General features: G+C 43.9%; 1 protein-coding gene and 1 long non-coding RNA gene across 10 annotated transcripts in view; one reads left to right on the top strand and one right to left on the bottom strand.

Moving 5' to 3' along the window:
- Positions 1-25,308, bottom strand: part of Ppp2r5c (protein phosphatase 2 regulatory subunit B'gamma) — a 131,615-nt gene that overhangs the window by 85,796 nt on the left and 20,511 nt on the right. For 4 of the 9 annotated variants that reach the window (XM_050154647.1, XM_050154649.1, XM_050154650.1 and 1 more), the window contains exon 3: positions 21,703-21,877. In XM_050154647.1, coding sequence (XP_050010604.1) covers positions 21,703-21,877 — 175 coding nt within the window. Of the gene's footprint in view, positions 1-447; positions 671-21,702; positions 21,878-25,308 lie in introns of those variants that run through there. The other 5 variants (XM_050154651.1, XM_050154654.1, XM_050154653.1 and 2 more) reach the window with 3 other exon arrangements.
- On the top strand, positions 163-7,714 carry LOC126509048 (uncharacterized). The gene is made up of 3 exons (XR_007594037.1): positions 163-267; positions 1,655-1,816; positions 6,634-7,714. It is a non-coding gene; the product is annotated as an uncharacterized lncRNA (long non-coding RNA).

Genomic DNA, 25,308 nt, shown 5'->3' with positions numbered 1-25,308 from the left:
TCAATTCTGTACATTTTGCCCGAAGTTTATCCTTAATTCAAAACCCTTACAGTATTAAACAACACCGACACCAAGGTAACACAAACTCCGAGAGTGGACAACTTGGCCAGGCCGGCCGCCGGCCCGCCTCTCCTTCCTTCCCCAGGCAGTGACTTCACATCCTTTGACATCAGCACAGCCTCGAAAGGGGGGGGATGGGAGAGCAGGCAGAAAGCAGAAAAACCAGCTTTGAACTCTGCGTGCAAGGCCTCCTGAGCCACAGGCCCCGTAAGTAACGTGTAGAATGCCCACCAATCGGTGGGGACACCCCCGTCTGCTCAGGGGCAGTCCCATCAATGTGGAGGGGGTACTGCTAGATAGACTTCCTGCTTTTCCTATCCAAAGCACAATAGCCATTTATTAACTACCCACGGAAGGTTCCGGTCAGTAGAACACACAATAACTCACCTCGAATGTGGAGAAGGGCCACGGGCTGGAAAGGCCCGTTGGAGCTGGCCGCATCCACCACCATCCCGCTGCCCGCCTTATTACATGTCAACATCTAGGCTCCAGCGGGAAGGGCGCTGTACTCCTTAAGGCAAGAAACCAGCCTCCATTTTAGTTTAAAAAAAAAAAAGAAGACAAACTGAAGCTCTCTGCAGCTGGAGGGAACTGGCTGCTTCGTGATGTCAGTGGGCATGGAGCTCGCTGATTGGCCAGAAACTGCAACTTAAAATGACACTGGAAAAAAAAAAGCCTGCAAACGGAAAGAGCGTTCTGTTGGCTGTCAGTGTGTGTGCACGAAAAGCCTGGGCATTTTCCGGCTTTCTACGGTCTTCATTTTTCACTAAGTTTTAGGCAAGGATCCTAGCTCTCAGGGGATGGCGCTTGTATTGTACCCTCTACCTCCCAGCTCTTATTTCATTCCTTTAGTACGGCTTTTGTTTTTTTCTTTTTTAATGCTAGGGGTTGAATCTAGGACCTAGTGCTCTCTAGACAAACCGGCTACTATGTTCTACCCCCCAGCCATAAGACTCACTTTAGGAGCATTCTGTGTCCTGGCAACACAGTTTTTAAAAGAGTAATGGCTATGTGAATATTACAAAACCCCAATGCATTAGTGTTCTGCCTCCTCCTTACTACCAAAAGGGCAAATGAGGGACTTATAATCAGGACAAAAATTTTCTTCCTGAGACATTTTCACTCCCAATCTCAAATGAGGGTTAAAAAAAAAAAATCTATGAAAGAACTGCTTAATCAATAGCCAAGAAGTACTACTATGAGACTTTTTAAAGAGCACAGAATGGGGGAAAAGGACACAAGTTAAAATGCTATATCTGGTTTGGTTTATTTATTTATCTATCGTGTGTGTGTGTGTGTGTGTGTGTGTGTGTGTGTGTGTATCTCCATAGCTCAGGATGAATTACAGGGAAACAGTTCTCTCTTCCCACAATATGGGTCCCAGAGAGCAAACCTGGGTCTCCAGACTTGGTGGCAAGTAACTTAACCTGCTGAGCAATCTGGCCACCTCTATTTTTATAGTTTAAAAATGTTAATATGTTAGATTCTTTAAGTTTTGCTTTCTTTACATTCAAAATTAATTTTTCATTTATTTCTGTTATGCTACTATTCATATAATTTTTTTTAAAAAGTTAATGTAAAAATCTACTCTCAGGAGAAAGACTACTTCCAAACTGGAGCACTGTCGGCTGTTGGCGAGATGATTTCTCTACAAAAACGATGTTACTGCTAGGTCCAAAGGGAAGCAAATATGAAAATGGAAGGGATATCTGGCAGAATGAAAGATGCTTCACCTCATAGACAAATAAACATTTCTGTAAGTATGCTGTGCCATTTTATAACCTGCTCAATTCAAGAACAAGATAAATAGCCCTTTAAACTCTTAAACACACCTGACACGCTGGCCAGTTACTTCTATGTGTCTAGCCTAATAATTGTAGTGGATGAACGGATAGCCCATTCAGGGTGATTATTGGACCCTCCCTCACCAATGAGAACATAGATTTTACATGTTCAGTAACTGTTAAGGCAATTCAACAGGAAAAAAAAATCTAAGGCTATTTGTATCCCTGCCCTCTTTCCCTCAGAGCCAAAGGGGCTGTGGGATTCTACAGCTTGGCAGAGGGGAGAATCTTGCCGGGCTAGATGGAACTGCAGCTTCAGGCACACCAGGCCAGCAAACTGCCATGAGTTACACCTCAGTCCTAGCAATCCTGGAACATGGAAGCACTTGCATATACAGGCTACACAAGAGATTCCGCCTGCCCACTTGTCCCCAGGAGTTTCTCAATTGACCCCACTTTGTCTCTGAAGAGAGTTTATCCCCCTTCCCTAGTCAGGCAGTGCTGAGGACAAGGCACACCTCCCTCACCATCACCTTCTCATTCAAGGAGTGATGCCAGGTGAACTCAGACACCAAGAGCAATGCGGTCCACAAGCAAATACCCCTTGTGTTCTGCCTATCAATAATTTACTATTTCACAGGGGTGAGATGGGGATGTGCTGACGAACTGGAATACGGAAATACGGCGGAGAAGATGCCTAGAAGCTTTATATAACATAGACAGGTTCAAAGGCAAAGAAAGAGAAGACACTTTTTGATGTATTTTTCCTAATGATCTTAGATCAAAGGATTTCAAACTTTATTAGTGATTTCTCCCATACTCTTTGAAACTGTATGCATATAAAGTAGTTCTTTAAAGAACTCTAAGACTATAATCTGGAAATCACTGATAAAACATACTGCAGATGGGATGATGGGGCACACCGTACTCTCAGTACTCAGCTGGAGCAGGAGTTTATGACAGACTAGACTATACAGTCGAACTCTATTTAAAAATAAAAAACGGGGGGGGAGGGGCTAGATAGACAGCTCAGAGGTTAAGAGCATTGGCTGCTCTTCCAGAGGTTCTGAGTTCAATTCCCAGCAAGTATACGGTGGCTCACAACCATCTGTAATGAGATCTGGTGCCCTCTTCTGGCATGTAGGTGTACAGGCCGGAGGAATAGTGTATACATAATAAATAAGTAATAAAAAATAAAAACAAAAAGATGCCCCTAAAACTCTAAAAATATAAACACACAGGAGAAAGGGGAAAAACCCTAACAGTCAGGAGATGTGTTCATGAGCTGGAGGTACAGATATCTGTAAAGATAGTCGAGTTAGAGCCTGACTAAATGCCTGATATTCTTTTTCACTCAAAGTCCAGATGGGTCTCTTTATTTTCCAAGATAAATGATAAAATAATTTTAAAATTTACCTGGAAAAAAATACAATTCTGAAGAGAGAAGCTGGTGCCACCAACTATAAAGTCAATAGATTATAACAGTGTGGCCAGGTACACATGAGAGAAGAACAGGGGGACACAAGCAGTGACCAACCCAGCAGACACACTCAGGTGATGCACAATAAACCATGTCACTGGACTGGAGAAGGGTGACAGCTGCTAAATTATATGCAGGAAAAGTCAACTGAAATCTTTTCTCACACCAAAATAAACCTGGTATGAATTAGATAAGCAAACAAAGCAAATCACAACTACTCCAGCTCCCACAGCTTTCAGACGGGAAGAACCATTCCACAGCTAGAAAAGGATACTTACAACACCTGACGGAGACTGCTCAAATCTGAAGCTAGTTATTTTGTATGTTCCAGAATAATTATTTTAAAAAACAGAAATAACCCCAAACTTCTAGAGATTCCGCCCAAAAAAATATAAATACAGATCAATAAAATGTATTAGAAAAACATTAAGACTTTAGGATTTAAATGATCTAGTTCATGTAAAAAGAATGGTCAGAAAGTATTTTTTATCTGTTAGGTCAACAATATTTTGTTGCTGTTGTTTTGTTTTGTTTTTTCAAAACAGGGTTTCTCTGTGTAACAGCCCTAGCTGTCCTAGAACTAGCTCCTGTGGGCCAGGCAGGCCTTGAACTCACAGAGATCTGCCTGCCTCTGCCTCCCAAGTGCTGGGATTAAAGATGTGTGCCACCACCACCTGACTCAACAATAATCTTTTTACATTTATTTATTTTGTCTGTATTTATTTAGTGCACACATGTCACAGCACCAATGTGGAAGGTCAGAGAAGCTTAGAGTCAGTTCTCTCTTCCCACTATATGGGCCCAGGGGACAGAAGCTGGGCTTGGCAGGAGCACCTCTGCTCACCGACTCATCCCAGCTGCCCAGCTCTAATGGTACAAATGACAGTACCTGCATATGAGAAGCTCTGACAACAGAGCTATGAACTGTGCTCACTGTCTTAGAAAATAAAGTTCAATTCTGGTACAAAGAAGCTTTTCTTAATAATTTTACTTTAAGAATCAATTCTAGAAATAACCATGAATGAAACAGTTCATTCAGAACATATTTAAAAGCCATGCTAAAATATGACACCATGAAATTTATTATCTCAACTGCTTAAAGATTTGTTACATTTACCTGTGTGTGTGTGTCTGTGTGTGTCTGTGTGTCTGTGTGTGCCCACACACATCATGACACGCATCAGAGGACCACTTGCAGGAACCAGACCTTTCCTTCTACCTGTGGGTCTTCCCAGGATAGAACTCAGATCGTCAGTCTTGGCGGCAAATACCTGTACAGCCCCATCTTAACCATTTTCACCTGTACAGTTCTTAGTTCTAGATCCTTTGGGTTATGCATCCTGATGTGAAATTGCAGTAAGACCACTCTAAAGTTTACACCGTGCCTCCATATGGTTTTTACAGTGCTGGTACTATTTGATGTACAATATACAATACACATTGTCAGCAATACTGTTTTTTGTGTATGGTCTCAGTATAATTTTCACTTGCATCATTAATGATCAGTGATGCTGAGCTTGTATCTATGGGTCTATGGGTCATTTATGTATATTCTTCTGAGAAATGTCAACTTACATCTTTTATATATTTAAGTAAAGTTGTTTTGTTGTTGCTCATGTTCTTCATATATGGTCTAGATATTAATCCATTATCAGGTAGGTGGTTTGCAAATATTTTCCTCTATTCTACAGGCTGCCCATTCTGCAGATTGTGTGTCCCTGCATATACTGAGGTTTTCGACTTTGACATAGTCCAATTTACCTAGTTTTTTATTACACATACTTTTTAACACTGTGTCCAAAAAATTCATTGCTAAATCAAATATCATGAACTCCCTACTCCCAATTCCTTTATTTATTTATTTATTTATTTTGTATACAATATTCTGTCTATATGTATGCCTGCAGGCCAGAAGAGGGCACCAGACCTCATTACAGATGGTTGTGAGCCACCATGTGGTTGCTGGGAATTGAACTCAGGAACTTTGGAAGAGCAGGCAATGCTCTTAACCTCTGAGCCATCTCTCCAGCCCCTCCCAATTTCTTCTAAGGGTTTTTATACTTTTGGTTCACAGATTTAGGATTTTGACCCATTTCGAGTTAATTTCTGTCTGTGTGAGAGCTAAGGATTCAACTTCTGTCTTTTGCCTGTGGACTTACAGTTCCCAGTACTCACCCCCTTTGAACTAGATTTACTCTTGGCTTTCCAATATAGGCTACTGGCCTTGGGGGTCATTATGAAAAACCACAATATAACTTTGTTGTTTTAAAATCAAGATGTGGGCTGGAGAGATGGCTCAGATGTTAAAAACACTGGCTGCTCTTCCAGAGGTCCTGAGTTCAATGTCCAACAATCACATGGTGGCTTATAACCATCCATAATGAGATATGGTGCACTTTTCAAAATGGCCTGCAGGCATACAGGCAGACAGAACACTGTACACATAATAAAGAAATAAAATAAAAATAAAATCCTCTAATCATTTCCTTCTATTTCAAGATTTTGGATCTCTTGCTTTTCCCAATAGATTTTAAGATGAATTTTTCTATTTTCCAATAAAACATAATTCATATTTTGTTAGGCATTGCCTACATCTGTAGGTCACTAGGACAGCATTAACCCCTTAACCACCCTAGTCTTCCAAGCCAAAAGCACAGGCTGCCCCTCACTCAGTGCTGCCTTCTATCTCTGTTTTGAGTGCTTTAGAGTTTTCAGTGGAGCAGTTTCTTAAATCTTTAATAAGCTTATTCCTGCCGGGTGGAAAGAGTTTCTTAACTCTTTGATAAGCTTATTCCAGCACTCGGGAGGGAGAGGCAGGCGGATCTCTGTGAGTTCGAGGCCAGCCTGGTCTACAAGATCAAGTTCCAGGATAGGCTCCAAAAGCTACAGAGAAACCCCGTCTCAAAAAAAACCTAAATAGCCAACCAACCAACCTTTTTTGGAGAAAGGGTTTCTCTGTATAACAGTCCTGGCTGTCCTGGAATTCACTTTGTAGACCAGCTTGTCCTCAAACTCACAGAGCTCTGCCTGCCTCTGCCTCCCAAGTGCTGGGATTAAAGGTGTGGGCTACCACCAGCCAGCAAGAAGTTTATTCTTTGAGACTATGACATTTTATTTATGATTCTAAAACACTTACTGTAAACTACCTTAATGTCAAAGGGACTGTGATAGGCTGTTTAAGTTTACACAGCCATCAAAATATGTATGTATAAAAACCAGAAATGAGTGGAAAGGACAATACAATTTCTCACTGCCATGGAGGTCACTAATGGGCTGCTCTTTTAGACTAAGACTTCAACTGTTTTTCAGCACAGCTAAAGCAGTCACATCAGCTGCTGCAAAGGGGCTGCAGAGAGGATGCCTGGGAAGAGGGAACGTTCTTTAGTGGCCCAGGAGGCTTCTTGTCTGGAAATGGAGCAACACATGCCCCAACCTGTCACAGAGAGGCACAAATTCATAATGACTCTGCTACCCTGCTGAGTTCAAACCCAAAGTGCAGAACCCTGGCAGGATGCCACTAAACCGGGTCCCAACAAGACCAAATGCAAGCAGTTGCAGCTATTGTTCCTCTCAGAACACATCTGTCTATCAACTGTAAACCGGGAAGACCCCTTGGCTGACACAGCAGAGCCACTTACAAGACTTACAAAGCCACTTAGGAGACTAAGCCTGGGGCAACCACTGGGCTTGACCGACTTGGGGGGGGGCAAGGGTCTCTCTCCCAGGCTAGTGTCGTCAGTGCACTGCAAGAACATGTCAAACAGGCAATAGAGAGCCCCTGGCTACACTTGGTTTTATGTCTCTTCCTGGCAGTGCAAAACTAAGAGGGGCATGCTTCCAAACCACATCAAGCACAACACTGCCCTGGCCATGAAGCAGACCCCTCTACAGCTGGCAGATGCTTCCAGTCGCCATGTGTCTCCAGTGCTAGAGCCTTCTGCACTGCTTCTCAACATTTTCCAGGCCTCCTAGTCTGGGGCTGCATTCTGAAGGGCTGGAACTAATGCCAAGATGGTGGCTGTCAGCTCAGCACAGCAGGCCTCCTACAGGAAAAGTAGCCAGTGGAGCTGTATGTAGCTTTCTGTGTAGATTCTGGGTATAGAATCTTTGTACTACATGAACGACCTGAAAAGGCTTTAGGTGCTGTAGGAAGTCTTACAGCTAGTGGTAACCCGCCCACCGGGGCGTGGCCTCTTGTACTATATATGCTGATGCAGACAGAGCATGCGTCCGGCCTCTTTTCCCCCTCCTCTCATTCTGTTCTGTTCTGGTTCTCCGTTCCCACAGAGGATTCTTACTTGTGACTGTACCCCTAAATAAATAACCATCTATTTCTCAATTCTGAGCTAGTGTGGGATTTCTTTTAAGCGACCTTTTAAGGCTGTATTCCTTGGTTTTTCTGAAAATGTTTTATTCTCTGTTTTTAAAAAACAAAACAACGTAATAAAAAAAAAACCCTGCCTATAAATACATCCTACTGATTTTATTTTTTGGTAGTATTTCTGAACAAAACTTTCAAATATTGATTTCTAAAGTTAGTCAAAGGTTTTCTTTTTCTTTCTCAACCACTCCAATCTAGCATTTTAACCTAGAAGTCTGTGGCACTGGAATGGCAGTGTGCTGGCATCAGGCAGGCTAGTGCCATTTTTTTAAAACTCCTGGGAACTGTGTGAGGATGGCTATTGTGGATCTTGTTGGGTAAGAAGCTTATAACCTAAAAACTCTGGCTTCACTTGTAGTTCAAAATAGACTTTCCTTAGACAGGTTAAAGCTCTCTTAGTATGCAGCTCTGCCAAGGCTGCCAGGGAAGTGCCTTGCCAGCACCAAGGACAAAGGGACATGCTCTGATGGCCTGTTGATTTGAGCAAGTCTCCAGTGACTGAACAGGGTCAGGAGAGCTTATCTCTGGGGAGGGAAGTAAAGCTTGCCTACTTCAGCTCCTACGTACAGATCTGGGCTTACTTTAAATTCCTTTTTTTTTTAAAAAAAAAAATTATTTATTCATTGTACTTTATGTATACGAGTGTTCTGTCTTCATGCACACCAGAAAAATGAATCTAATCCCATTACAGACAATTGTGAGCCACCATGTGATTGCTGGGAATTGAACTCAGGACTTCTAGAAAAGCAGTTAAGTGCTCTTAACCACTGAGCCATTTCCCCAGCCCTCACTTGAATGCCTCTCAGACCAGGGCAGGTGCCCACATCTTTTTTTGCTCTGAGAATACAGGAAACCAGGGACTATACAGAAAGTATCCAAACATCTCAGAATTCCCTTACTTATTATTTTGTGTAGTCTGCCTCCATCCTTGCCAGTCCTATAGCAGATCAGCTAAGCAACTGATCTCATTTTTAAGAAGGATCCCAAGGCAGAAGAAGGAGAAGGAAGCCATGAGACTGATTGTACCTGGGCATCCTGGACAACCTGAGAGGTGACATCATGCAGTCTCCCTGAATGCTAAAGGGATGGGGAAGGACAGGCCAGAGCTACAAGAGCTCTTCCCTACAGCAAATCCACCATGAGTTTCCTGGATCTGTACTGACAGGTCCCTGGACACTGGGGACAATGGCCAGCATATGGTGAAGGGTAGCATGTTTGAACACTTTCTTCCTCAGCCTCCAGAGAAGGAAGTACCCAGAACATGCAATGCAACATTATTTAGCCTTAGGAAGGAGGAAAGTTCTGGTGAGCCTTCAGGGTTCCTGCTAAGTGAAGTGAGCCAGATGGAGAACAGATACAGGAGGACTCCTGCAGCCATCAAACTCCAGAGAGAAACAGAGTGGAGACTACGACAGAGGGGAATCTACTGCAAGGCAAAGCTTCTGCAAGGATGATGAGAGTCTGGGAAGACAGTATGGATGGAGAGTTGGGAATGCATGGAATGCTGCTGACTGCACCTGTGGTGTGTGGGTCACATGATGAGCATGCTATGTACACTCTGCCACAGTTTCAAGACGAAGGTCTGAGTCAGGGAAGCTCAGGAGACATTGGGCAGCAGAAATGGTGGGTCATAGTCTCCCTCTGGGGGAGGCAGGCCGCTGTGGGAACCGGGTTTTTAGCTGGAAAGAGTGAACTGAAGGTGGGTGCCCCCCCAAACACCCCCCCGCACACATGCATGTTTGATAAAGATCTGAATTTAAAGGGTTTAAAGAAATCTAGGTGAGTGGTAAAGAAGGCTTAAGCAAAACACATGAAATGTGAGCTGGTGTGGGTAGTTAGAAACCTGGGATGTGACCTGGAAAGGCTGAGTAGCTCAAGGGAGAGCTGTGGGGAGGAGGGTGGCCTGCAGAATGCAGAGGGGCTGACTGCAGGCTCAACTGTCTGTCAAGCTGCTGGCTATTACTTATGGCATGGCCAGGAGTCACCTGTGGTCACCTCTCTGCTCACTGGTTCCTATGCTCTAACCACAGGTGGTTAAGAATTTGCTGTGTTCTGGCATGTGCCCACCCAGGGCACATAGGCCATCAAGAGAAGACACGGCACCAAAGCAGTGAGAAAATAAAGAACTGGAGCATTAGAGAAGACTGAGTGTAGGGTTCCCTGCAAGAGGCCAACCCCTGGAAACATAAGCAGAATACATTTCTAAGCAGTGAGAACATGCACTTCTACAGAAGAACTTTCAACTATATTAGAATGAAGGTGGAGTACTGAGCTTTCACAAGGGAAGGCAACATTTTCCTGCCATTCAACAGCCAGTCTGAGGAGTTCTGGATGGAAGGGCTCTTTTCACAAAGATCCAATACTCAGCGACTCACCCGCAGCTCGCTGAAGGTCCACACTAGCCTCCTCCTGGCTTTGTTTTCAGTCTTGTCGACACTGTTTTGAGACAGGGTCTCACCATGACACTCGCTGGCCTCCAACTCTGCCTGCCTCTCCCTCTTGACTTTGGGGACTAGAAGGTGTGTACCATCATACCTGGTTGACCTTTTGTTTTTAAAACACAGAAAACAGACTCAAGAAACAAGTCATGAATAACTTACTGCCCTTGTAAGTCACTTAAAACAACAAACGTGTGTCTCGTTACATTTAGCAATTCTACCTTCCAGACCCCAAAATGCCAAATGAAAGGACTGACTCAGACTAATCTTTCAATGAGTGGGTCTGAAGACTGTAATCAACCTTTTAGATTAAAATGCAAAATACTCTTTCACGCAGCAAATGACTGAAGCTTTTATACTACCCAGTGGTGAACAAGCACTATGGGACCCGCATCTCACACACACACTGGGAATTTTGTGGACAAAATCTGTAATGGGTTTTTTTTGCCATCTTCTGACACACCACTTCTCTTTGAATTCAGCTTAAGGGATGAACATGAACAATGACAACAACACTTTATAAACAAGTTTATAGAAGAATTTGTTTGTGCTGCTCAAAGTTTAAGAACCCACAGAATGGAGTAATAGCTGACACTGAGAGCTGTGCCTTCCATTCCCACTAATGCTGGAACAAGGCAAGCACGGCCACATTCACCACCATCGTGGCGCATATAATGACACCGAGGAAAGACAGGGCGGTGTAAGCACTAATCAAAGAAGGGGGTTCCGTATGTGTATTAGAGAGTTAACTAGACACCCAGACATTCCGAACAACCTAAAAAGACATTGTACAGAGTAAGGAAAGCCAGAAGAGGAGTGTGATATGAAAGCACGAATCAAAAAGCAATAGCTTTTGTAGAAGCAACGACTGTCTCTAAGACATGGAAGAGTAGGCCCGGCTTACACCACCAACAGCAGCCAACCATCTGAGCCATCAACACACAAGAAGTGTGCCCGACCTCATGAGAGGGCTCTGAGAGTTCAAGGCCAGCCTGGTCTACAGAGTTAGTTCTAGGATAGCCTAGATTACACAGAGAAACCCTGTCTCAAGAACAAAACAAAACAAAGAGAGAAAACTGAAAATCCTTGAAAATAAAACATTATAGTGTAAAATTTAAATAGAAAATATTAAGTGAATGCATTATTTAAAATAATGTATATTTGACTTCCCTTTAAGTTAAAAGTACTGTGTCCCAGTAACAAATGAGCACACCCTCCCCAATCATGCAAACGGCTTCTGATCTTCAATAGCATTCTTCACTGAAAGGAACCAGGACTCTGAAAAACAGCTATGGTTAGGCTTGAGACAAGAAGGTATATAATGAGCCTGGGAGGCATCTTACCATAACAGAAATTGAGGCATCAAAAAAAAGTAAGTAAGGGAGATGTTCAGTGAGTACAGTGCCTGCCATGCAAGTATGAAGGACTGAGTTCAAATCACCAGGCCATGTAAAAATGTAATTCCAGTGGTGCTCTGGAGAGATGGGAGGCAGAGACAGAGAGCGCTTGGGTCAGCTAGCTCACTGTATCATCAAACAAAAGACCCTGCTTCAAACAAGGTGGAAGGTGAAGGCTGACAGCTGAAGTTGCCTATGACCTCCATACATGTGCCATGATGCACACCAATGCTCCATACATAATGTACATATGCATACAAACACACATCTCACATACACACATGTGCACAAACACACAAATAAAATAAGTTAAGACATGTCCCAAGATACACAGGGTGGGCTGGAGAGACAGCTCAGAGGTTAAGGGCACTTGCTGCTCTTGCAGAGGATTCGAGTTTGATTCCTAGTACCCACATGGTGGCTCACAACCACCTGTAACTCCGGTTTCAGGAGATCTAATGCCTTCTTCTGACGTCCATAGTCACCAGTCACAGACATGGTGCACAGGTCTGTGCACCAATTCATGAAGCACATCATTCATACACGTAAGTGACAGTAAACAAAAGGAAATTTTAAGGAGGTATACCAAGGGTTGAAATCATGCATTTTAACATTAAAAAAGCTAAAAATCAAAGATTCCACTGAATTCAAAGATAATAAAATAGCCACACTGATACTCATCAAAAGGTCAGAGGGAAATTGCTAACCCAAAGACAGAATAAAGCTTACTCTAATTTTCACACATCCAGTTGGTAGGAAAAAGAATGTCTGTTAGCGGGCTCCACTACTGACTCTGAAGGGTTAGAGATGCCCGAGCTAACAGCCTTGTACAGCTGATGGGGACTCGCACGCAGGACACCCGATGGTCCTCACAAATTATTCCTAGTGCTTTCTGCACTGCACCGGGGATGTGACTGCACGACAGAGATCACTCTGCTGGCACCTTCGCTCGGGGGTGCAGCCTGTCCTCACTTCTGCTTGGCTGCCATAGATGATGTATCTCCCACAATGAGGATGCCATCACCCGGCTACACAGCGTCACTTGTGATGCACTCCAGCCAAGAGGCTCCACTTAGAGCAACTACAGGGGTGAGCAGGGCACTGGGTGGAGCAGCTAGCTTGGCTGACTATTTAGTAGTCAAGGGTCGTGATTTAGGGAACTCCCAGACTGCAAGCATTTGGCAAAAAGTTTCTGGTTAAAGAATAAAAAAACAAAACACCAACCTCTGCTGAAGGGTTTTCATTCTAGACTTCAATTTATTTAAAATATTGAGTATGGCAATTAGCACATCATAAAAAATAATGAGGCAGCTGGTGGTGGTGGCGCACGCCTTTAATCCCAGCACTCGGGAGGCAGAGGCAGGTGGATCTCTGTGAGTTTGAGGCCAGCCTGGTCTACAAGAGCTAGTGCCAGGACAGGCTCCAAAGCTACAGAGAAACCCTGTCTCGAAAAACTAAAAAAAAAAAAAAAAAAAAAAAAAATAATGAGGCACACAGGACTAAGACATTCTGAGCAAGATACCACAATTGCCAGTTTTGGTCTTTTCTGACATAGTCTGGAAAACACCAGTGTTTGTTCTGTTTAAAGAAATGACAAGCTTGATAGCACATGCAACAGGGTAATAAATATTTTAAAATTATGACATTTCTTTTGGGTATATGTGTACCTGTGTGTGCAATATATGCCCATGTGTACATGTGTTTGCAGTGTATGAATGTATGTACATATGCGCACAGTATGCATGTGTGTACATGTGCTCTACGTGCCCTCTGCTTTATTCCCTCAACACAGGGAATATCTTTGAACCTAGAACTTTCTGGTTTTCACCTCGGTAGGTGGCCAGCTGCCCTGGTGATTCTGTCATATCCTTGACTGCTCCCAACCCTGAGCCTGGAGGCTGATCTTACGGGAAGGCATAATTATACCCAGCATTTTACATGGAGATCTGAACTTGGGTCTTCATACTTGTATATCATGCACTCTTACCAACCAAGCCATCACCACAGCCTACAAGGCAAATTAAAAAAATTTTAAAAAATCAACTAGAAATTCCAGAAATGAAAAAAAATACATATGAAATTAAAAGGTCCATAGGAGGACTGCAGATAGAGACAAATCTGAAGAGTATCAATGAGAGAGCAGAAAACAAATATTCAGAAACTTATCACAAAGAAACAGAATGATTCTGTGCCTACTAATGAGAACAATGGGAATTAAGGGTGCATTTTATATTTAATTTTTTTTAACAGTGATGACTGTGTTTTATGATAAGATAAAAGACTCATAAATCGGGTGGTGGTGGTGCATGCCTCTAATCCCAGCTCTTGGGAGACAGAGGCAAGCAGATCTCTGTGAGTTCGAGGCCAGCCTAGTCTACAAGAGCTAGTTCCAGGACAGGTTCTAAAGCTACAGTGAAGCCCTGTGGGGGAGGGGAGGGGAGGGGGAATATAGGACTCACATCCAAACACAAAAAGCATTTACATTTCAATAATATCAAGTTAAAGTCCGGTAGGGTGGCTGGGCCTGGGGGCTGGGTGGTGCACGCCTTTAATCCCATCTCTTGAGTGGCTCAACAAGCAGATCTCTGTGAATCTGAGGTCAGCTTAGTCTACATAGTAAGCTCCAGGCCAGGCAGGGCTAAGTAGTGGGACCCTGTCTCAAAAGGACAACATTGCTGGGTTTCGGATTCTTGTATGTACAACACATGGTCTTTTACATATGGCTCTTCACTTGGTGTAATGCTTGTTGAGGCTCATTTGTGTTGAATGCTTTGTTTCTTTTTAATGCTGAGTAATATTCTTTTACATGGCTAATACCGTGTTTTATTTTTCCATTCAGCAGTGAACAGTCATTTGAGTTGCTTTCTGGCTGTCATGAATAATGTCTCTGTGAGCACCCATGCTCTACGTGAACATATGTTCTCATTTCTTTTGTGTAGACAGAGTGGGTTATAGAATTTGTATGTTACGTTTCTGTTTAGCTTTAGAAGAAATGGCCAGAGTGTTCTCCAGAAAAGACATACCACTTCATATTCCCACGGACTGAGCATTGCCATGTCCTCATTTTCACCACTGTTGAAGATTAACCACCATGCCCAACAGCGCTATTCTTCAGAATGATGAACGCAAGTCTCCAAGAGAAGCAAAAAAACTGAGGGAATGCATAACCATTAGACATCTGGTTTCAGAACTCCTACACTGGGGAACATTAAGATAGCCACAATAATAAAACCAAAATGCTTAAATTGCAGGCAACGGTGGTACACGCCTTTAATCCCAGGAAGCAAAGACAGGTCAATCCCTGTGAGTTCAAGGCCAAGCCTGGTCTACAGAGCAAGTTCCAAGACAGCCAAAGTTAAACAGAGAAACCCTATCTTGAAAAACAAGAACAAAAAATGACTAAGTCAAATTCACTAAAAGAACAGTTATTAAAGTATCAGTGCTAAAAAGAAAAACACCGAAACATAAACAGTAAGAGATATAGAAAAAACAATGTTATGCAACCAGCTGATTAGCAGAAAGCCAAGACTGTGTTCCTACCTAATAATAATAACCTTGAATGACAATGGATTAAATCTGCAATTATCAAGAGATTTAAAAAAACAAGACCAACCTACGTGGTATCTCCAAGAAACACACTTGCACAGGTGAAAGCAAATGGACGGAAAGTTTAAGGATCAGAAAACTAGATCTACACTGAAAGAACCCAAATCATCAGGAGCTGCTACACTTACACCAGACAAAAGATAAGTGAGGTAAGAAAAGTTCTAAAGAGAGACTTAACACATCATTATGTTATGGTGAGGGGATAACTTCAATAAGAGCACATAATACTTAGACATACATGTGTGTTCAGAATACACAAATGCATACAGCGGCTTGATAGATCTGTAAGGACAGGTTATATTCATAATACAGTAACACTGGAGGACTTTTAACAACCCAATTTCATCCATGAATAAATGAACAAAATACAAAAAAGTCACCAACAAACTTTTCTTTTCTTTTGGATTTTCAAGACAGGGGTTCCTTGAGTAGTCTTGGCTGTCCTGAAACTCTCTCTGTAGAACAGGCTGACTTTGAACTGACAGAGATCCACCTCATTCTGCCTCCCAAGTGCTGAGATTAAAGGCATTGCGCTGCCACCACCTGGCTAAAACTTTTTTTTAAAACACTTAAAATGGGGGTTGGTGAGATGGCTCAGTGGCTAAGAACACTTGTTGGTCTTGCAGAAGACCCAGGTTTGGTTCCCAGGACCCACATGGTAGGTTACAACCACCTGTAACATCTGTTTCAAAGGATTCAACACTCTCTTCTGGCCTTCCCAGATATGATATACCTAGATACATGCCTGGTGCCTGTGGAAGTAAGAAGAAGGTACTGGATCCTGTAGTGGTCTGAATGAAAATGGCCCCCACAGGCTCATAGGAAATTGGGCTATTTGAAAGGATTAGGAGGTGTGGCCTTGTTGGAGGAAGGGTGTCACTGGGGGTGGGCTTTGAGGTCTCAAAAGCACAAGCCAGGCCCAGAATCTCATTCCTCTCTTCTTGCCTGTGGATCTAGATATAGAACTCTCGGCCCCTTCTCCAGCACCATGTCTGCCTGCATGCTACCATGCTTCCCGCCATGCTGACTATGGACTAACCTCTGAAACTGTAAACCAGCCCCAATTGAATGCTTTCCTTTACAAGAGCTGCTATAGTTGTCAGTGGTGATGGTGTACGCCTTTAATCCCAGCACTTGGGAGGCAGAGGCAGGTGGATCTCAGTGAGTCTGAGACCAGCCTGGGCTCCAAGAGAGTTCCAGGGCAGCCAAGACTGTTACACAGAGACATTCTGCCTTGGAAAAAAAAAAGAGTCATGGTGTCTCTTCACAGCAACAGCCATAGACCAATGATTAAGACAGAGCCCCTGAAACTGTCATGTAAGAGCTGGGGCTTGAACCTGGGTCCTTTGGAAGAGCAGTCAGTGCTTTTTACTGGCACTTCCTGAGATACTTCTCCAGTCTCTATATAGACAAGTCTGAAGGTTACACTAATAAATACCTACTAAAACTGATAAAAGAAAAAAATTGATATAAGAATCTAGTAATATTGCCAAACACAAAATCAACATTAAAAAACGAGTATAAGGCAGGCCTGGCACTACAAACTATAATCTCAGCTGTGCAGGAGGCTAAGGCAGGACACTAAAGATTCAGAGCCTGTTTAGACTGCAAGGTAAGTTTAAGGATAGCCTGGCCAAATTAGTGAATTTATATTGCAAGATAATAAAGGAAAAATAAGGCTGGGGATATAGCTCAGTGGCAGAGCACTTTCCTGCAATTCATAAAGTCTTTGGTTCAATCAACGGTACAGTAAAAGAAAAGTCAGTGTAAGCTGGGCGTGATGGCATATGCCTGTAGACCCAACTACTCGGGAGCCATCACTTGGGCTCACAAGTTTAAACCTGGGGAATACATTGAGACTACCTCAAAAACAGAAGCAAGCAATCAGACAAAAATTCTAGGGTCATTTCTACGTACTGACAACAAATTTGCAGAAAACTAAAGAAAATTCCATCCATAAAAGATATAAACAATAAAGGACTTAGGGCATAAACTATACCAGGAAAGTGACACAGTTAAAAAGCAGTGATAAAACAAATTGGAAGAGACACCCCAAGATGGAAGACCATGATCCCATGTCTATGGATTGGCTGAATGAACATTATTATACAAAAGCCTATGCTATCTAAGGTAGTCTGATCAATTCAATATAACTCCTATCAAAATACTAAACGATATTCTTCACAGAGATAGAAATAGAAAAACAAGCATAAAATCTGCACAGAACCATAAAATATCCTTGTGGTGCTGGGACAATCGGAGGGCTCTGTAGTCTCGATGAGCACTCCACCACTGAACTGTGCTCTCACACCACCCCAGCAACTGGGAACAAAAAGAACAAAATGGGAAGAGGTAAAGACCCCATTTCAAATATATACTCGAAAGCCATACCACAGCACTGGTGTAAAACTGATACACAGACTGATAAGACTAAACTGAAAACCTATCAATCAGTCCACAGACACCGTCAACTGAAAAATATGCCATGGGAAAGGACAGTCTGCTAGCTAAATGGTGCCAACAAAATGGACAGCCACATGTAGAAGCATGATACTAGACTCCTGTCTCTTCTCATATATAAAAATTAACTTGAAATGGATCAAAGATCTAAATCTAGGTTCTGAAACCAGGAAACTACTAGAGAAGTAGAGATGCTGTGTGGGCATGGTTCTCGTTATTGATTCCCCAGGAGTACAAGCAATCAAAGAAAAGGCAGACAAATGGAAATATAGCAAAGCAGGAAGCTTGAGGAGTACACAGACAACTTTTAGACAGAACAGGGGCACTAACAAGTCATCCGATGGGACAGAATCCAGACACACATGGAACTTAACTGATAATATCCCTCCCTAGTTCATTCAAGTGAGCAAATGATCCAAATCTAGGGAGTATGACTCAAACCACACACAGAGGTACCATTCCTCCCTGGCCGGTTGTTCAAGAAAAAAGTCCAACAATGCTGACAAAGATGTGAAAGATGGTTAGGAGTGTCAATTAGCACAGCCACTGTGGAGCTGCCCAGCAGAGCCCATTCCATGATACATCCAAAGGAGCCATGCACATGCCCATGCTCAATGCAGCACCGTTTCAGCAGCCAAGACAGGGATAATCTTTTTGTACACTGTGAAGATGTGTCTCTTGCCAAGGCACCTTCTGAATGGTTTAATGAAAAGATGAATGGCAGGAGGCAATAGGCAGGACTTATGGGCAGAGACAGGAACTTTGGAAAAGAGTCAGAGAGACAGGGACTCACCAGTGAGAAGTGGTAAGAAGTGGAGGAAGCTGGATTTATGATACGGAGGAGAGATAATGAGCTATGTGGCAGAACATAGATTAATGTGAACAGGTTAATTTAAATTATAAGAGCTATTTGGGAACAAGCCTAAGCTAAGGCCAAGCTTTCATAATTAATAAAGCCTCGGGAGCGGGTGGGTCAAAGAAAGTCAAACTACAGGTATCAACTGTGGTATCCACTGAAAAAGAATGGGCATGGGCAACGTGGCACACACACCAAATGGAGTCTTTATTAGTGATCCATAAAAAATTAAATTCATTTGTGACAACACAAGGATATTGAGTAAAATACACCAGGGATAGAAACACAAAGGCTGCATGTTCTGTTCTACTGAGAACGACAAAGTGATGGCAAAAACAGATGATCTCACAGAACCTGCGGGAAACAGGCAGTCACTAGAGGATAGAGATGGATAATAGGTGCCACTAGTTAGATGAGAGCTAAGTTCCAGTAGTAGTTTCGTAGGGTGACTAGTTTTCACAATTTATTACAGATTTAAAATACCTACAAAGAAGAAATGATACAGGCTTAAGGAGATGGAATGCTAATTGCCTTGGCTGAGTTGTTACACATTGTATAGGTACATCAAATTATCGTAAAACAAAGCAAAATACTCTTGATCCTTGAAAGGGGCTAAGGCTGACTTATCTCTTTAGAAACTGGCAAACAAAAGGATCATTACTTTGAAAAAAATCCACATGGAATTGGAGAGATGGCTTAGTGGTTAAGGGCACTGCTGCTCTTCCAGAGGTCCCGAATCAGACTCCCAGCAACTGCACAGGTACTCATAAACACCTGTAAGTACAGTCCCAGGGAATCTGGTGCCCTCTCTTGGCCTCCTCAGGTACTACATACAAGTGGTGCATACAAAATAAGATGGGTTGACAAAAAAAAGACCACATATGACTTCAAATCTAGAGACAGAAAGCAGAACAACAGCTACCTGGCTACCTGTAGACGGGGAGGAGTAGGAGCTGAGAGAAACTGAGTGTGGAATGACTGCACACCTGTACACTTTTATTAAAGAATTAAAACGTCTACTTATGATAGACGATCTCAGGGTTATGTGAACTGTGTCCCAATGAAACTCTAAAAAAAGAGGGGGAAATCTAACCTGAAGTTAAAATAAAAACCCAAGAGTAGAGCTAAAGTTATTCTCAGAAGAGCACATGGCTTTATACTGTTAGAAAACTAAAAAGGAGAACTCAGTATTTGACTTAGTAAACAAAAGGATAAAAAATAGGCTAGTTAGAATAATGGTGGGGTGAGGGAGTACTGAACAGAAGCAGAAGAAGAGAGATATGGAAGAGAGGAAAAGATCTACTCAGAACCCCACAAGCTGTTACAGAGTGACAGTGCGTGGACCCACTACAGAGAAGACACAGATTATCACAAAGTGCTTCGCCAAGCCGAGCCTACTTCATGAGCACACGGGTCAGCCACATTTGACTATTTCTGAAACCCAGGCACATCAGTCCCTGTTATGATGGCAGGAGAGCGGTACATGGAAACCTGAGGGCTGCCTTCGGGAAAGACCCCTGAGTCCTTGTGTCAGTACACCTCGGGTCTGATAAGAGGATGCTATAGAAAAAGAACTGGTGTAAGGAGAAAAGGTGGAGACAGAGGTGGAGAACAACAGGCAGAGACAGAGAGAGCAGTGGGCCAAGAGATGCCTCGCACAGCACAGAGACTCCCTGAAAGGTATAAAGCTTCTAAGATGAAATCACAGTCCAGCCTATGCTGCGTCCTTCCTGGGCTCTGACCTGCGTGTGAACCGTGTGAACATGCCCCGATGACAGTGAGCACTAGGGACCAGCTGAGCCTTAAAGCAAGGCTCAGCACAGTTATCCTGAGCTTTTCTCAACCCAGATGCCACATCTCTCTGATTCTACTGAGGCAATGTACAGAGGAGTCACGTATCAGTCACTCACTGTCTCACCACCCAGACACGGGGATCCAAAGAGCAAGGGACCTTTGCTTGGTACCATGCCCCTCAGAACACGCCCTGTGTCCAGAGGTGGTCCAACTACCTGCTGGCAAATGGAGGGAAAGCCTTTACCTTCCCCTCCCCCAGGCACATCCGCACGGAGCTCTGGGAATACAGCTCTAAAGGTCAACTTCCTGCTCTCCACATACTCAGTCAAGATTAATTATAAAAAGATGAATCATTACAAATTTCAGGTATGACAGACGTCTAATAGCTACTTCACACAGTGGTCTTAGATCTCAGAACATGTAAAGAGTATCAGAGGATCACATCTTTGATGTGGGAGTGTCATATATCAATCTGTTGATTTCATTGGCTGAGCAATAAAGAAACTGCTTGGCTTAGCTTAGAGCATAGATGGGAGGAGGAAACAGAATAGAATTCTGGGCGGAAGAGGAAGTGAGGTCAGACTCTGCCCTGCTTCCAGAGGGACCGGACAGCCGCCATGCTCTGCTCTCCCAGGCAGCTGCAACCCACGATGGACTTAGGCTAGAATCTTCCCGGTAAGCGCACCTTGGGGTGCTTACACAGATTATTAGTAATGGGCTAGTCCAGGTGCAAGAATTAGCCTGTAGGGGCTAGAGTTCATGGGCCAAGCAGTTCTTAAATGAATATAGTTTGTGTGTTGTTATTTCGGGCATGAGCTAGCCAAGCGGCCGGGGTGTTGGGGACGCAGCCCCGCCGCTCTTATTTCAACACATCTTACTATAGGTTCCTTGACCATTTTCTTTGACAAGGTCGTAAGTACCCCAACACCGAGCCATCCTGGAGGAAAACCTAAGAGTTTAATGTTCCTCTGGTAGAAAGAGGGGGCTGTGCCACTGAGAGCAGTTCCAAGCGAAAGGCCCTACTCTCTGGCCGGTCTCAGGCAAAGGATCCAGGTGTCCACAAAAGTTTGCAAAACACTGAGCTGGTTGTCTGCCTTGACTTTTGTGATTACCTTCTGAAGGCTGGAGTTCTAAGACAAGCCGGAGAATTATGTGAAAAAAAAAAATGGCTGGCTTACTTAGAGTTAGGAAGAAGTTCTCCTTATTGTCTTAGTGTAGTGTACTTCTAACACATGTAGCTATTAGAGTTTTATCCCAAAAGCTCTGGAATTAAAAATATTAGTTCAGGAAAGTTAAGTGACCTTTAAACCAAGGAAAACCTGAACCAGGAAGAACAAACAACAAACAAACAAACACAAACCTGATCCCTAAGGAGCCAGCAAGGCTCTGAAACAGCTTTCCTTCCCAGTAACCAACTTTCTACTCTGAGAAGACAAATGGGATTACCTTTTAAAGACGGGAGTTTTTGCAGTTCTCTGTTATTGCTGGCGTTAAAGCGTGAAGAATTCTGCCGTTTGTCTTTCTTCACGGGGACGACAACAGGCTGAGGGACTGGGGCTTTTATTTTTGCGGATGTCGAAGACTGGACGGCCACCAGGCTGTTTTTCCTGCTGGCTATCTGCTTTTAAAACAAAAGAAATCAAAACGTAAAACGGATTGTTTAAGATGACCACTAAATCAGCACAAGTGAAATAAAGGAAACACACGCGGGTGTGGGGCAGTGTCCTGTACACCCCTTAACTGGAGCTGCTGGGGGTTGAGGCTTATGTTCTGTCCTCGGCGATCCTGGACTGCAAGGGCCACAGGCTACTATGTCCCCTGTAGACCTCTGATTTCTTTGGTAGTTGCCTGTTTGGGAACAGTCCTACTCTATAGCTCAGGCTGGTGTTGAATGTACTGTATAACAAGGCTGATCTCCAACTAGTGGTGATCCTTCTGTTTCAGCCTCTTGAGTGCTGAAATTACAAGCGTAGGCCACCTGCCTGGTTGGCTTCTAAAATATTACCACAATGTGGTAAGCTAGGTAATGACTGCCACAAAAATGGTCACATCCTATAACCTGGAATGCATGACTATGTCACCTTGCTTGGCAAATGAACTAAGGTCACCAGAGAGGGACAGGATACAAGAATATCAAGATGGCCAAAGTCAGCAGAAAGATCCTCACGAGGGAGGTAAGATGGTGGAACGGGAAGGCGAGGAGATAGTGGAAGCTGAAGTCCAAGAGTCAGAGAGACTCAAAGCTCACTGTGGCTTGAAGACAGAGGAGGGGCAGACACATCACCCTGCCACACCTCTCTTGGGTCCTGTGCTCAATCTCTGTCCTCTAGAACTGTAAGATGTGAGAGCATCTGCTCCTACGATCACTGAACAAAAGTAACAGGGAGAACAGAGCCAAACACCTCCTGTGACAGCAGGTTCTCCAAGTTCACTATTCTGTCTGCTGCATACAGAATAGTTCTTTCCTTAGCCTAGAACTATTCATCTTTGCTCCTTGGGCCCCCAGCTAACAGGCACATCTCTGATGGTATGATGATCCTCAGGGCTAGCCAAGCTCCTTGAGGCCAGTTTCAACATGTCCAGTGGGATATTCCTGAAGAATGGAGACTCTGAGAGAATACACAGCAGAGCCACTAGAGACCCTTGACATCCACACAGGTTCAGTGGACGTCTCCCCATAGGAATCCTGGGGAGCTATGTGGACTCTTGGCCCCCAGTCAGAGGAATCTCTGTGCATGACCAGCTGATGTGACACACTGTGGTTTCCTGCTACCATGTGGACAATGGTGGAAATGACAGCCATCATCTCCAACAGTGAAGGGAAGATGCACACAGCATGCCCGCTGCACCCTGTCTTCCCAAACACTGGCACTCGTGTCTATACAGATGCACTTTCAAATGGCCACTAGTGGGGTTGAAGACACGGCTCACTGGGTCTGCTGCCTAAGCATGAGGATGCCAGTTCAGACTTCCCAGAACCTCTGGAAAAGCTGTGTGTGCTATCTGTAACTCCAGTGCTGGTGGGGAGCAGGGGTGGAAATGGGTAGACTGGATCCCTAGGGCTCACTGGTGGGCTGACTATGTGAAAGAGTGAGCTGTAGGTTCAGTGAGAGACCCTGTCTTAAAACATAAGGTAAAAAGTGATCATAAAGTCAACCTCTGGCCTCCACATATACACACACACATGCACAGATAAGGACATCCATACACACATATGTGTATCTTCCCTCCCCATACATATACATGCTGAAAAGTCAACAAGCTTCAACCTGGAGATACAAAATTCCTTAGCCCCTTCCCATGACCACACAGGGCCATGGAGACCAGCCACACCAACACAAGCCCCAACTTATCGCTGTCCTTGAATGCATGTTTGCTAAGCGTAATATGGGCCTGCTTTGTTTTTAATAAGCTGCCTACAAACAGAAAGGGTGCTCCAAAATGAGACTGCCCAGAGCAGCAGCAGTGGTTCTGACCCAAGAGTGGGGGCCGGGTACCTTCTCACAGGCTGGGGTCAGAATGTACTTTCTTGGACTCTGATCTTGATGTCTGTTATAATCTGATCTTGATCCGTGGGGTGATGGTATAGAAGTGACATGGACCTTTAAAAGGTGGGGCCTAACAGGAAGTCCTATGTCACTGGGGGCTCTTTCTGCTGCTGGATTGAAACGAGGCAAGTTTCACACTCCACCCATTGCCACTTGCTGTTCTGTCCTCAGCACAACTGAGCCACCTCCAGAGTTGTGAGCGCAATAAACATTTTCCTTTAGAAGTAGCTATGCCTGTCATTGGTTACTGTGACAGACAACTTATAAAGAATCTCTCATTCTTACCATCTGGCACAAAGAGCATGAAAAGGCCACTTACAGTCTGGTGAGATGGATCAGCGGGTAAAGGTGTCTGCCACCACGCTTGATGATCCAAGTTTAATCCCTGGAGCCCACATAGTGGAAGGGGAGAACCAACTCCCACAGGTTGTCCCCTGTAACATCCCATGTTTATGTGTACACACACACACGCACACACATAAATGAATACAGTATCAAAATTAAAAACAAAGTGCCATCTACAACTCGCCTCTTCCATGGAGCCCTCCTCCCAACTTAAAACTTACCAGCTCGCCTTTCCTGGTATGCTCCTTCAAAAGCTGCAAAGATGGCTTCGTAGTTAAAAGAACTTGCTACGCTTACATAGGACATGGGTTTGGTTTCTAGAACATACATAGGGCAGCTCACAAAGTCTGGAATTTTAGCAGCAGGGGATCCAATGCCTTTGGCCTCCAAGAGCACCTACACTCGCAGTCACACACACACTGTAAAATAATAACATAATTTAAAAGCTCTAGAATTTACTCCACAACCTCAAGGACATGCCCACAGGGTGTTCCTTGCTGTACACACCACTAAGCTCCCACACACACACTACAGATTGTTATAGCTCCCATCTCCCTTCACTGTCTCCAAGTCCACTGCAGGACCATATATACAAGGACCTTGACAGACACGATGGTAAAACAACAAACACAACAGCTCCAAGGCCACTTCATACAGCAGGGAAACAAGCTGTGCATCTTACATAACCAAGTAAAGACTAGGGGTGATCTGGTTAACCCGCAAAACAGAATCAAATCAAATCCAGAGGCCACCCTTGCTGGGAAACAAGCTAAGGTAAGGTTTCCAATGTCTGAAGAAATAAGGATGTTACAACTTCTGCAGACACCAAGCCATCAGCTCCCAACCCTGCTGACTTTGCCTCCCTCTGGGCCTTTCCAGAGCTATCACCCATGGGGAGGCAGAACTTCCAGAGAGAAAGTCTGGCTGCTGCTCCATGTTTATCCATCGTGGCAGTTTCTTCTAGTTTCATGGTGGTTACATGTCTCCTTCCAGGCCTGGCCCCACCACCATGTCCCCTCCTGCAGCTACTCCAGGCCTTTCCCTTTGCCGTGCTCTTTCCTCCCCATGGACCTGCACAGACTCCATGCCATGTCATGTTATGCTCTGAGCACATTGAGACTTTACACTCTGTCAACTGTAAGGGAACACATCTTTCTCC

The sequence above is a fragment of the Alexandromys fortis genome, unplaced genomic scaffold (genome assembly GCF_014885135.2).
Source record: "Alexandromys fortis isolate MF-2015 unplaced genomic scaffold, M_Fortis_MF-2015_v1.1 scaffold_91, whole genome shotgun sequence".
Classification (NCBI taxonomy): domain Eukaryota; kingdom Metazoa; phylum Chordata; class Mammalia; order Rodentia; family Cricetidae; genus Alexandromys; species Alexandromys fortis.
The sequence above is the reverse complement of the archived record's forward strand: the minus strand, read 5'-3'. Positions and strand labels throughout refer to the sequence as shown.